Below are 13521 nucleotides of genomic sequence, written 5' to 3' on the forward strand. Positions count from 1 at the left end.
CCCTTGGTCTACGTAGTAAAGGTCTTTCTTTTGAAATGACGGACGTTCTGCGCAGTGGCCTTGGACGGCACTTGCTTTCTTTCCCAGGGACGACTTTAATATTAAAGTTCTTCAAGCATTTGTCGAACTCCATGAGTTTGCTGATCTGAACCTCGTGCAAGCCTTAAGGTAAGTGTCGGAGCCCAGGCTGGCTGCGGGAAGTGTGGGAGCAGGAGACAGGCCCCCCCGCCCCAGGCCCCCGGGCTGCGGTCCCCCAGAGCTGCAGACAGGCCTGGAGAGGCGTTCATGGACCGTGGGGCATGTGTTGCTTCCCGCCCAGCACTTGGCCCTTGGGTCTGGGCTGTTCTCCCGCTTCCGAGGCTGAGCCCCTCTCCCCCGCCTCTGGCCGCAGACGCCAGCCTCGCAGGTGCCCCGGCGTGGGCCAGGAGACACGGGCACCGCCCACGGGCAGAGTCTGTCCGCGAGTCCTTGCCTTGTCGGCGGAAAGCCTGGCGTCCCCGCCCCGGACCCCAGGGCCGCCCTCGTCCCCCGGTGCTCGTTTCTCCACAGGCAGTTCTTGTGGAGCTTCCGGCTCCCGGGGGAGGCGCAGAAGATCGACCGCATGATGGAGGCGTTCGCGTCCCGCTACTGCCTGTGCAACCCCGGCGTCTTCCAGTCCACAGGTGGGTGAGGGCGGGGCGCTGGGGGCGCCTGCGCGGGCGGGCGGCTGACGGCCCCGCCCCCTGGCCTCCCGCAGACACCTGCTACGTGCTGTCCTTCGCCATCATCATGCTCAACACCAGCCTCCACAACCACAACGTGCGGGACAAGCCCACGGCCGAGCGCTTCGTCACCATGAACCGCGGCATCAACGAGGGGGGCGACCTCCCGGAAGAGCTGCTGCGGGTGAGCCTCCCGGCCTCGGGGCCCGCCAGGCACCTGCGGGGGCCCTCGGGGACGTGGAGCGGACGGGCTCCGTGGCCCCGGCCGGGTCCCTGAGCGCGCCGCCGCCTGTGCTGCTCGCAGAACCTGTACGAGAGCATCAAGAACGAGCCGTTCAAGATCCCCGAGGACGACGGCAACGACCTGACGCACACATTCTTCAACCCCGACCGCGAGGGCTGGCTCCTGAAGCTGGGTGAGTGGCGGCCGGCGGGCGGGCCCCGCGCTCGGAGCCCCCAGCCCTCGGCAGCCAAGGCCCCCGACCAGAGGCAGAACCGCTAGAAGCGAAGGCCGTTGGGCCGCGTCTGCCCGCGGTAGCCGGCCGCACGCCCCCGACTCGATGGCTGCTGCTTTGAGCCCTGCCCTGTGCGAGCGAGGCCGTCCCGTCCGTGTCCACGGCAGAGAATGACGCCCGGGCTGCACGAGCGTCCCAGAAAACTGCTCAGTTAGCGTCCTGATAGACCCAAGGCAGTTTTCTGTACCAGAGGCAGGTGCATTTACTGCGAGAACCTGCGTGCCTTTCTCTTGGTTTGGTGTGGCTGATTTTTGATGAGTGGTTTAAATGTGCCTTCTTGTTGTTTTCCTTCTGCCTGTGGCTCCCACCTTTCTGTTCTGTGACGGGCTGTCCCTGCTTGTTCTGCGTTAGGAGGTACGTACCCAGTGGCTTCCCGCCTCTCCCCCAGCTGCTCGTTCCTCTCTGGGTTTCTCTCCCCTGTTGGTCTGTGTGAAGCTCTGATTTGTGGCTGCCATTCATCCGACCCATGTGGCTTTGGACTTGCTGGGTCAGCTTCACGTAGGGCGCAGCGAACGGGACACCCGCTCCCGCGGGGCCGGGCGAGGCGTGGCCGGGACGCCAGCCTCTCTGCGCCCAGAGCGCATGGGAATGCCGTGTGGGAACGAGCCTGCCCTCCGTGTCCTCGGGGCCCGAGCAGCCTTGGGACTGCTGGTCGCCTGCTCCATCCCCGTACATCACCGGTTGCCTCTCATACTAACCCAGCAGCGCATGTCTGCTCCCCCGGATGGAGCGCGGGAATGTTCAGCGGGCTTCCTAACCACTGACAAGTGGAGTAGCGTTGGTATATTTGGGGCAATTACAAGAAGTGATAGGGTGGTTTTTTGTTTTCTTTTTCTTTTTCTTTTTTGTCTTGTTTTGATCTGGGGTGGGGGGATTTCTGCATTCCTGGGACATGAGAGCCTGTGAGATGGGACCATGTGTTCCAAGCAGGTGTGGTCTCTGTAGAACACACTGTAAGACACCGGGCCTGAGTGAGTCCCTGCGGCTCTGTGTTCTTAATCAGGGGGAGGGTAAGAGGCAGGTGTGATTTGGGGTCTTCCAATGTTTTGTTTTCTGGCTTAGCTGAGGTTTGGGACTGTTCTAGATCTTTGTCTAGAAACCCAGAGCCATAGCCGTGGACTTGGAGATGCATCTCTCAGGTCCCCTCAGACCTGTGGCCCCGGGGTCAGCGCAGAGGGTGGACGTGTCTGACGCTCCAGCAGCAGCACCTGGGCCCCTCCCGTCCTTGCATTGCCAAGGAGGGTCCCTCACATGACAATGACCGTGTAGGCCTGCCTGGCAGCTGGTGTGGCCTTGGCGCCGGCGGGAGACACACCTGCTTCTAAAGCGGGAATGAGATGAGGGAGACAAATGCCGAGTGGGGCTTGTGTTCCCCCACATGTAAGCAGTGCCCAGAGCACCCCGAGGAGCTACAGAGCTGGTGGGGTGCTGAGTGGGTGCCCGAGGGCCCCCAGCAGTCAGTCACGGGCCTCAGCACAGTGGGCGGCCCGGGGTCCGCGCCTTCCGTGCTCCGCCGCCACATGTACGGGTGTGAGAGGGCAAGTTGCCGCGCCGGCGTTCCCGGTAGCTGTCACAAAGCTGGTGGTGATGGTGCCACTCAGACCTCGGGCCCACCAGCCAGCCCGGTGACGGCCCAGGCCGCCTCCGTACCTTCTCTGCACACAGCTGTAGCCGTCCAGAGAGTGGGTTTCCAGCAGGCAGGTCCGCTCTCCACAGCTGCTGGGCCTAGACACAGTCCTGCCCACAGGCAGCCTCCCAGGAGTCTTGACGCTGGCCTGGGCCCTAGGGACAGCTTGTTGGCGTCGGGCTCCGAGGGCCAAGGTGGCAGTAAATCTACTGGAAGCCAACGCCAGAGATGTGTTAGCTTGGCCTGGGTTAGCTCCGGGCCCTTCTCTAGCACAGGGCAGACACAGGCCTGCACACGGAGGTGCTTGACCCGGGGCCTACAACACAAGCGTGGGAGACAACGTGTGTTTTACACACGCAGTTAAACAACGGAGGTCACCACGTGACCTTGCTTCCTTGTGTTTCATCGTAAACTTAGTCTCGGGCCAGGTGGTGCTTCCAGAAGGCCTGGGTGCTTTGGGAGAGCACAGGAGTGTTGTGTTGCTTCGGGATCATCAAGGAGAAGTGCCTTACAGCCGCCGAGCTCTGAGAGTGGGTCAGTTGTGCTCAGAACAGGCAGGCACGTGGCTCAGAGTCGAGCTGTCCTGCAGGACAGGGGGTGTCGCAGGCTGTGCGGGCACGGTGTGCCTGGGAGAGCCGTGGAACCAGCGGCAAGTTCCGAGTGGAGAAGCCAGGCTGCTTTCCACAGGTGTGAGTGCTGTGTGTGTGTGTTGTCCGTCCGTATCTGTCCGTCTGTCCGTCCCTGGCTCATGAAGCTCAGCCAGGAGCGTGTGTAGGCAGAGCCCATCTGTTCCCCTGCCGCGAGACCTGTGGTGGCTCCGACACCAAAGGTGGGACCCCTGCTCCCCCCTTCTCCCCTGCTGGGCCTGGCCCCCAATCTGGAAGGGTACCTCGGGCTGGGCTGGGAGGCCTTTGGCCGTGACCACCAGTCCGGGGATTAGGCTCCCCAAGATGCGCCACTGAACTCAGGAGCCCCCAGGGGCTAAACGCTGAGAAGCCTTCCTGGCTAACCCGCTTCTGGTGTGGGGCGGGGCAGGGTGGGCGATGGGGCTGCGGGTGAGCAGAGCCTAGACGGCCGCCTCGCAACCCCGTGCGGGCTGCCGCCGGAGCGCGTGTGGGCTCGTGGGACGATTCTCTGAGAACCTGCCTGCGGGGCGGAGGGGAGGGAAGCTGCTGGCAGGGGGGTCACACTCAGGCAGCGTGGTGGCAAGAAGGAAGGGCTGGGGCTTGAGGGGAGCCCTGGGGAGGCCCTGGAGGCCACCGAGGGCTTGGGGTCCTCGGCTGACGGTGTGAGCCTTTGCGAGCTTCGGGCATGGAGAGCCGGGATGAACTTACCTCTTCGAGGCTTGCCTGTGGCTGCTGTTTGGAGGAGAGTCGGGGGCAGGGAGGCTGGCACGGGTGGGGGCGGCTGGCGGCCAAGCCCAGCACCGGTGCGGCCTGAGACAGCCCTGGTGGGCGAGCGGTAGAGGGACCTGGCCGTGGGGGTGTACCTGGAGAGAATCTGTGCTGTCCCATCACTGGAGGGCTTGGGGACAAGGGTCTCCTGGGCCCCCTCCCGGTGAACGTGGGCTTCCCCAGGACGCCGCAGCGGAGGTCCGGGCATGAGCAGGGCTCCTGGTGCTCCGCCCTGTGTCGGGTCTTCGGAGGAACCAGTGAGGCCCCGTCCAGAGGGAGCGGACAGTTCCGGGAGGGGGGGGTGCCTGGGGGTCGGGAGAGATGGGGGGGATGCGGCTCTAGGCCCAAAGACCCCTGGGGACGGACATGCGGTGCGGTCTGAGGGCCGCGGAGAGGGCGGCAGGAATCAGGGAGGCACACGGTCAGACCCCTCGGACAGGGACCAGAAGGGAGGTGCGTGGAGCCGGGGGTGTCTGTCAGGGAGGAGGGAGACGTAGCTGGACCTTCCTTCTCCGCACAGCTGAGGCCCCCTTCTTAGCGCCCAGCGTGCCCACACACCAGCCTCTCCAGTCGCGTTCGGGCCGGCCCAAGGCCACCCGAGGGAGGTCCGGTGTCTGATCAGTGAGGCGGGGGGGAGGGGTCCCAGCGGGGTCTCCTGAGGACCTGGCCGGTGGCTCCGAATCCCAGTGGTCGTGACTCTCCCCCCGAAGTGGGAGGTCTTCCTTGCCTGGATTTCTGCAGACTCCCTGCCGGGTAGCCCTCTTGCCTCAGTCCCATGGGGACACGGGACGCCCGCTAGTGTGCCTTTCTGTCTCTCCGTGACCCCTGCCCCCACGTGACCCCCACGACCTTTCCTCCCACACCCTGGTCCCTCCGTGTCTTAGAGCCAGGCGGGTGAGCTCCGTCCGCCCTGAATGTCACGTCGGGGAGTGACAGAGCAGGGCCAGCTGCTGCTTGTGGCCACAGATTGCTTGATTCTGTTTTGTTTAAACTTCATGTCAGAAGCAAAGACTGGAAGTTGAAGCCCGTTTGTGAATAGCTAAGGGTAAAAGATTTCCTTTTCTGTAGTGAAAGGTCTGAGACGCAGATGAGCTGTGTGTGTGCATTTGTGTGTTTACGTGTGTGTCCCTGATCTTATTAAGAGATTAATTCAATCGAGTAATTCCCGGACCCCAGGAGTGATTGATGGTGACGGATTGCAGGGCCAGGCGGAGCCCTGCCGTGACAGGATTAGGTGGCGGACAGCCGGGGATCGGCACTGACTTCATCCTGTGGTCATTTCCATGGGGGGGGGGGATTAAGCCCATTCATCACGACTAACATTTCCAGAAAGGTGGAATTCAGTAGGTGGCCGTGGCGGGGGCGCTGGTGCCGGCCCGGGTGGGGGTGCATGGGGGGGCCCGGCAGCACCCTGCGCCCGCTCGGGGCCAGGCGCCAGGCCCCAGGGCTCGGCCGGGACTTGGCTCAGTGTGGGCAGAATGTCCCACGTTTCCACGAGGAAGGGAGCTTAAGACCGAGCTTGGCTCCCAGTGGCATTTCTGAAAATAAGTCATTTCTGTCAGTCCCGGGCCCCCCCTTCCGGGCCGCGGGTTCCTAGCGTGTCAGGCGCGGACTCATGAGCTCTTCTGCTTCCAGGAGGGCGGGTGAAGACCTGGAAGCGCCGCTGGTTCATCCTCACCGACAACTGCCTCTACTACTTTGAGTACACGACAGTAAGGGCGGCGGGGCTGCGGGGAGGCGCAGGGCCCCTGGGGGTTGGGGGGTGCCTGGGCCCGGGACTGCGGGCCCCAGCCAGGCTGGCCGTGCGCTCCTCTCTCGCAGGACAAGGAGCCCAGGGGGATCATCCCCTTGGAGAACCTGAGCATCAGGGAAGTGGAGGACCCGCGCAAACCGGTAAGCTGGCCCCTTCTCGCCGCCCCTGCCCTCCGGCGGTCTCCGCGCCCGGTGACGGCCGTCTGTCTGTCTCCGCCAGAACTGTTTCGAGCTTTATAACCCCAGCCACAAGGGCCAGGTCATCAAGGCCTGCAAAACGGAGGCGGACGGCCGGGTGGTGGAGGGGAACCACGTGGTGTACCGCATCTCTGCCCCGAGCCCCGAGGAGAAGGAGGAGTGGATGAAGTCCATCAGGTGCGCCCCGGTCCCGGCTCGGAGCCCCCGAGGGCTCCAGGGCCTCCCTGTGCGCGCGAGAGTGCGGGCCCCTGCGGGAGGGCACCTGCCCGTGTGGGTTGCGTGCACCGGACTGCACCTGAGCGCAGGCGCACTTCTGCGTGCGGGACCCGCCCCTGACTGCGGAGACAGGCCAGCCCTGAGCTCTCTGCTCGGGGGCAATGCAGGTGCCGCCGGACCTCAGCCTTCTCCTCTCTCCACAGAGCGAGCATCAGCAGGGATCCTTTCTATGACATGCTGGCCACGAGGAAGAGGAGGATTGCCAATAAGAAATAGATCCCTCCCGGCCTCAACAGGTGAAAGTAGAAACCAAAACCCCACAGCAGAAAGTGACTGGGAGCCTCCCCGACACCCTGGGCCCCGCCTCGCTCTCCCGCAGCCTCCCCGGAGGAGGCAGTGCCTGCCCCGCCCTGGCCGCTTGGCGCCTTTGGGGGGTGGTCGCCGAGGCCCCGCCGCTGGTGTCCCGATGCCCTCTTCCCGGCTCCGGCCCGGCCGCACCTGCTGCCGTGGCCAAGGGGACCTCGGGCCCGCCGTGCCGCACGTGCTCACCCGGGGCTGCGTTCACCGTCCTAGAAGCCGCTGTTTTCTATCAGAACGAGGAAGGAAAAGCTACCACTTTTTTATTCAGAGTTTTTTCTCAGATATATAGGATTATAGCTTTTATATGCCTTTTTATATTCTCAAATTATAATGAAAGATACTTTCTAACAGTAGTATTTTTAGAATGGCAGCTATAAATAACTCCCGGACACAAGTCTCTACTGTGCACTGAAGAAAAATTCTGTCTACAAGACACGCGCAGCACCAAATGGGGGCGGTGGGCGGCGCCGGTGGCAGGGGGTGCGGGTGTGCGGCAGAGTCCCCCGCTTCCCTGGGCAGGGCCGGGCTCCAGGCGGCCAGGTCCCCTAGGGCTCCTCTTCAGCTCAGATAACTTTCTTAAAAGGCAGATCGTTAAAATACAAGCGACAGTTTCTGGGTGTTTCTCTTGTACCTGTGGTCCCGGCACCGTCTGGGTGTGGAGCCCCATGAAACGGCTGCTGTTGGCCCGTGCGGACCCCGAGCAGCAGTTCCATGCGGTTCAGCGGAACCAGGCTTCCGACCAGTCCTCGCTCTTTCCAACCTGTTGGGAAACCAGTGTTTCTTTTACTGACCTGATGGTAGCTGGACCCGATCTCTTGATGTAACGCATAGACCAGTAACTAGAACAAATCTCATTCCATGTTTTCAGAGACTTACTCTCTCGCCGTGAGCAGGGAGAGCGCGCGCTGTGGGATGGAGGCGCCGGGCACTTAGGGTTTCCTGTAAATAGTGTAAAGCCCCGGATACGTGCAGGTGGCGGACCTTGAGACGATCCCCCACCGGCGGCTGTCAGGTTGCTGTTGATCTAATAGTAGGTGCTCAGGACGTCTGCCGGAGGGAGGATGGCTCTCAGGCAGCACAGGGCTGCGGCGGGCCGAGGCTGGGGTGCTGTGTGCTGGGTCGTTGCTGCTGGTTCTTCAGGATGGGCCCCGGGAACAGAGGCCGCCGGGACGGACCCCCTCGCCCACACTGCGTGGGCACGCCCTGCCTCTGCGGCCTTGGGAGGTCACGGACTGCCCCCCGCAAGAGGAAAGTCCCAGAAAGCAGGCTTCAGAGCGTCGGCACCTGTGTGAAGATGTTAAGTACAAGTGACTGTTCCTGTGAGTTGCCTTGGTGCTGGAACTGACCGGCTGCGGGCCCCTGGCCTCAGCACCGCTGACCTTGACGTAGCTTTAAGTCACGCTAGATGCAAAGGGGTCTGAGCCCAGGGCTCTCCACCTTGCATCAAATGGAGTTTTTGTTTCATTTCCAAGCTTTTAGGCTTCGTTACCGTACTGATACCTCAAAATCGAAACTTTTAGTTTTTGAGAAAGGCAAGTCGGCATTCGCAAAATGCCCGGCTGGTATATATGCAACTCTGGCCTCCAGTCTTCCACGAGCAGAGGGTGGTGCCTGGAGCCCACAGCCCAGCACTGCGCCCAAGCACCCCTGCGGCGCCCGCCACGTCCGTGTCGCACACGGGGGGACCTTCCCTCTCTCCTTTGTCTGCCCCAGGCAGGCCCCTGGGGAGATGGGGCTTTTGGTCTTTGGGGTTTGGCCTCAGTGGGGTCGGGAGAAGCGAGCTTAGGGCAGGCCCCGCAGGAGTGGTTTCTGTGGGCGAAGGCGCCTCCCGTGCTGGCTATTTCCCTGGAGCGAGGCAGAGGCCGCGGTGCTTAGACTCTGTAACCTGCTGTCCATGTTCCGTGAGATCCTCTAATTCCAGGTTTTGTTGTGACAGTATTAACCTGATGGGCACACGCGCCGTCACCCCCGCTCCACCTCAGGCCAGCCTGTCCGGGAGGCCCAGCCCCAGCAGGGGGCTGTGAGGCCTGGCCCCCCCGCCTGGACCTCAACACAGCCGTGTTCCTCCTCCCCTGACCCCCCGCCGCCCCATCTGCGCTCAGTGTTTGAATTTAGTCCCAACTCTGGCCAAAGACAAGCTTTCCTCCGGAGGCCAAGGGCAGGAGGCAACGGGAGGGCTGCGTTGGGCGGGCGGCCCAGGCCCTGCCAGCCTCACTTAACACTTGAGGTTTAATTGGACGACCCTGGACCCAGGCAGGCAACAGTGTCTTCAGGATCACGGAACAACTTTCGACAGTTTAATGTGGTACCAAACTGAATCAAGATAGGAGCTATTTATAGATGAAGCAGCATTTAATGCTTCATATAAAGCAATGCATATTTTTAAAAGTTAAAATGCATATTATCTACATAGATGTGCTTTGCTGAGAAGTTAGGTCTGTTGTAGACCCGAAACCACATGTTGTGATTTCACATTTTCTTATTTTTTTCTTAGACATTTCTATTTACAGCAAATATAGTTAATATGTAAATAATGTACAAAGAGATTTCTGGAGTGTTTGTTATTCACTGTATATACTCCCACGAGCTGCATGAAGAAATACCCTATTATCTATTGATATTTTGTTGTTAAAATGAATAGCAAAATTGGAAGGTGTATGGCCATCAAATTGCAAATAACTGTGTTCACAAAATAAAAAAGTGCATTGTTCAAAGAAGATTGTCTAGGACTTGGTTCTTTAAGGAACTTGCTCCCTGTCCCTACCTGGGCCCAGGCTCAACCTCCGGGCTGAAGGGGAGCCTGTGGCTTGGGCTTCCACAGATTCTGAGATGGTGAAGGCAGCGTGACGATGTTGGTAAGAAGGTTCTGGTAAGCAAAGGGGGGAAACCAGCACTAAAGAATAAGACACAAAACATTTAATTTGCTGCCATTTATATACTATATAAATTTTACATGCTGTATATTTACAGTGGGGCAAGTGCTTTTTTAATCTTTAAAAAAACAAAGATCAAACTTTAGACATCTCTGAACAACACAAACTGTATAAACCATACAGATTATTCAGATACAAACTGTATTAAATACAGTTTTCCCCACTCCATCTCCTGATGCAGGACCAGTGAATTATAAGTGTATCACAGTTTGATAGCATATCCATATTAAAAATAAAATCACAGTATGATTTTGTCTGTAACTAGAAACTTTAAGGGACCAAGCTGACAACTCAGACTCCAATATCATAGTCAAGACAAGAGACACTGTATAAAAAAGTGTTAAGTAATAAAAACATACTGTAGGCTTTACAAATAATGTTTGGATTATACATTCATAATGTAAATACTCATCATAACTGGTAAATTGATTGGAATAGTTCCACAAAGTTCAAAAACAGAACTTGTCTATAAAATACATTTTCAAATCTTGAATACAACTAAAATATGAAGCAAATTAGTTTCTAGTATCAGACATTACAGAAAACAGACTGCTCTCAAGTCGAGTTGAGAGCTTGTGAATCTTTAAATAAGTCTTTAAATTAAATATACATACTGTCAGTTTGTTTGTACTTTTAATAATTCCATGGTTTCCCGGCGGGTCTTGCACCGGATGTCTGCCGTGGAGGAGCTTCCATGGAATGCGAGCGGTCCACCTGAGTCTGATTAAGCAGCATTTGAGATGTTCCAGTCCAGGGCGTCACTGTCCGTGGGATTTATATACACGGTGTTTTACAATGGTCAGCAGTTGTAGAAAGTGTTCGTCCATTTGGAATAAGGGTAATTAAGAAAAGGTAAAAACTAAAAAAAAGTTCTCCATGGTAAAATCTGTACAGTATTTACTAAAGAAGCACCACGCAGATTTGAACAAAGTTATTTTCTATATTTATAATTTAAGCTGGGTTGGGGATGGCTTCTGTTGAACACGTTGAATCTGAAAGACAAGAGGCAGCAAGCAGCAGGCATTAGTACCTCCCGAGGCAGGCAAGTGGGCGCCGCTGGGCTGGGGGGCCCCAGGCGGGGCCTGGCCGTCCCTAACACCGTCAACTTAGTCGTGGACTTCCTTTCGGCACGGTTCCACCCGATCTCTGGGGGCAGCTCTTCTTCCTTACAAAGGTCCCTTTGAGATCACTCTGCCTTCCGGAAGAGCAGGAGAGGAAGGGGCTGCTTGCTCCGCCAGGCAGGCCGCGAGTGCGGAGGGAGCCACCTGCTGGGCGCGGGCCGCCAGCTCAGCCGGCCGCGGCTAATCGGCTCAGTCCTTTAATTCCCTTTCGCTAGAGAATCTAAGTCCTTACTTAGGCTTAGGAGTTTTCCTTAAGACACACCGAGAGAGGTTAGTTAGCTGCACGTTAATCTTCCGTAGACAATTCGGGGAAATCCATTTCAAATCCCCCCCAGCTGCCTACAAGTCACACGCTGGACACAAGTCCCTTCAAGACCACGACGGCACACTCTCCTGTCTACCTCGGCAAACGCGGGCCCCAAACGTGAGGCGCTAGCTCCAGGGCCATGGGAGCAAAGGCGAGCAGTAAGTCACCAGACTCCGTCAAAGTCGGGATCTGTCCTAAGGCACCCACACCTCATTCCAGGAAGGCCAAGTCCTTTCTGTCAGAAGTAGAAGTCAATGTGTTCTCTAGGGCTGCACAGGGACCCGGGGCTCCCGGCCAGGCCGCCGGGCCTGCAGGTGAACTGGTCAGGCCTGGGACACGCGAACCCCTTGTTCTCCCAGCGTGGGGACCCGTGGCTGTGTGTGGGAATGGGGCTGCCGGGGGCTCCTCTCCTAGGCCAGTTGGATAAATCTGGGTGGAGGAAAGGGGCTTTTCCTTCTGTGTTAGTCCTGGCCGTCTGGGGCCTGCAGCTTTCCCTCCCCTTCTTAGAAGAAGGGGAGGGGGGAGCAGGGTGGCGGTGCCTGAAGTAAGGGCCACCATGTGCCCGAGCCAGAACGGAGGAGGAGGGATCCAAGCACAGCTCCAGTGGCGGGCCTGGGGGTCAGAGGAGTCTGCTACCCTTGCCGGGGAGCCTCCCGCACCTGCTCCCCGCAGCACCGCGTGTCTCCCCGAGGCCCCAAACTCCTTCATCTGGGTCCCCTCGGTGCCTCTATGGACAAGTATGAAACATACAGACAGGAAAACTGCTTACCATAACTAGTGAATTTTTTGTTTTGAGGCCAAGTTTTCAATCACCTAGAAAGCAAAGAATCAGGAAAGAAATTTTAATGATAGTTCTGCAGCATTTTTCATGCCTGTGCTGTGCATGGGCATCGCGTGAGGACACTCAGGACCCGTTCTTGGCCGGATGCTCGCGGCCTGAAACCCGTCCCGCACAGACTGGGCACGCGTACCCTGTCGCACGGCGATCGCTCCCAGCGTCTGACTGAAAACAAGACTTGACGCGACGCCTGCGACCCAGTGAAAAGCCATAGCCTGCGGGAACAGTTCGCTCCCAGCCCATCAAACTGATCAGCATTTTAACAGCAGGACAGAACAGAACTCAAGCCAAAGACACTGACGTGAGGGTTTCATGCAGCCGGAGGACAGGAGTCTCAGAGGTGAGTGGTCAAGGTATCAGAAATAGGGGACACGTGGCAGGCAGGCAAAGGGGTCTAGCATCCTTGGCCAGAAGATAGGCGTGCTTAGCATGGAAGCCCAAGCAGGTGGCCCCTTATCCTTGAGGACAGGAGGGTACAGACACACGGGTTCCTCAACCTGCTCCCCTTGGCAACGCCGGCTGTACAACGCCCATCGAGCGCAATCGGACAAGACAGACAACGGCCACTGCTCGACCCAAAGCCTGACTGCGGCCCTTAGAGACACGTCTGGAGCCCCACAGGCCAACCACCGAGGTTCACAGCAGCCTGCTTTCCCTCCAGAGCCGTGTTTTTGGGGGACCTGCCCTCCACTCTGCTCTGGCAGCCTCTGAGTGTGCCCCTTACGGAACTGCAGCCGGGCGGGGAACATTCTAGCAACAGAGAATTCCCTCAGACACCGCCCACTGCTTCCTCCCAAACACCAAGGAGAGGTAGAAGGGACTCAATCCGCACCAAGCCAAGCCCTTCCCTAAATCACCAAAATGCTCGTGGGAAACAGACCAAAGATTCACATGATTGATCTAAAAAACCCAGAGCAGACAACAGCCAATGTCACTTTCCAGCCGGCCACGGCCACCCTCGTCCTCTACCCTGTGCCACCCAGGCTCCCCACAGCATGTCCCGCTGCACAGCACCCCCGCTGGACAGCGCCCCCCTCACGGCGTCTGCTCCTCTAAAGCCCGCGCTCCGGGCCGTGTGGCCCTCCTCCGTCCACAGCCGCACGGACAGCGGGCCGCGGGGCAGACGGGCCTGCCCCCAAAACACGTGCGTCTCCAAGTTCACAACACAAAGGGACTGTGGGCAACCAAGACGCCATATCAAAGTCACGAAAGAGCCCCTCGAACGTCTAGGGCAGGGCTCAGCAAGCTCCTCGTACAAAAGGCCAGAGGAGCACCCCGTCCCTCTCTGGGGCCACACAGGCTCTCGGCAGCGACCTGCCAGGGCAGCGCAGTGCGGTGCAGGCGGGAAGGCTGGGCTCGCCCCCGCACGGCTCCGGACACGGGCGTGTCTCACGGGCCGCGACGTCTCCTTTGGGGTCCGCCAGCCATTTCAAACCTGCAAAGGCCTTGGCCTTCTTCACCCGCAGGCCCCGTGGAGACGGGCGGCACCCGCGGGCTGCAGCAGGCTGACCCCACCGGGCACAGAGGCCGCCGAGCCCGCCACCCCGCTCCAGGCCCGC

General features: G+C 59.0%; 2 protein-coding genes across 3 annotated transcripts in view; one reads left to right on the forward strand and one right to left on the reverse strand.

The window, feature by feature from the left end:
• The window catches only part of CYTH3 (cytohesin 3), a 60175-nt gene extending 50695 nt beyond the window's left edge, over nt 1-9480 (forward strand). The window contains exons 7-14 of the mRNA XM_044233986.1: nt 88-168; nt 550-662; nt 737-885; nt 1006-1117; nt 5873-5949; nt 6059-6130; nt 6210-6364; nt 6607-9480. Coding sequence (XP_044089921.1) covers nt 88-168; nt 550-662; nt 737-885; nt 1006-1117; nt 5873-5949; nt 6059-6130; nt 6210-6364; nt 6607-6679 — 832 coding nt within the window. The 3' untranslated portion in view covers nt 6680-9480. The remainder of the gene's footprint in view (nt 1-87; nt 169-549; nt 663-736; nt 886-1005; nt 1118-5872; nt 5950-6058; nt 6131-6209; nt 6365-6606) is intronic.
• A 198-nt stretch (nt 9481-9678) lies between these two features.
• The window catches only part of USP42 (ubiquitin specific peptidase 42), a 52277-nt gene continuing 48434 nt past the window's right edge, over nt 9679-13521 (reverse strand). For both annotated transcript variants that reach the window (XM_044233800.1, XM_044233801.1), the window contains exons 17-18: nt 11894-11937; nt 9679-10688 (exon numbers count right to left, since the gene is read on the reverse strand). In XM_044233800.1, coding sequence (XP_044089735.1) covers nt 11930-11937 — 8 coding nt within the window. In that variant the 3' untranslated portion in view covers nt 9679-10688; nt 11894-11929. The remainder of the gene's footprint in view (nt 10689-11893; nt 11938-13521) is intronic.

Source organism: Neovison vison, chromosome 14, assembly GCF_020171115.1.
Source record: "Neovison vison isolate M4711 chromosome 14, ASM_NN_V1, whole genome shotgun sequence".
Taxonomy (NCBI): domain Eukaryota; kingdom Metazoa; phylum Chordata; class Mammalia; order Carnivora; family Mustelidae; genus Neogale; species Neogale vison.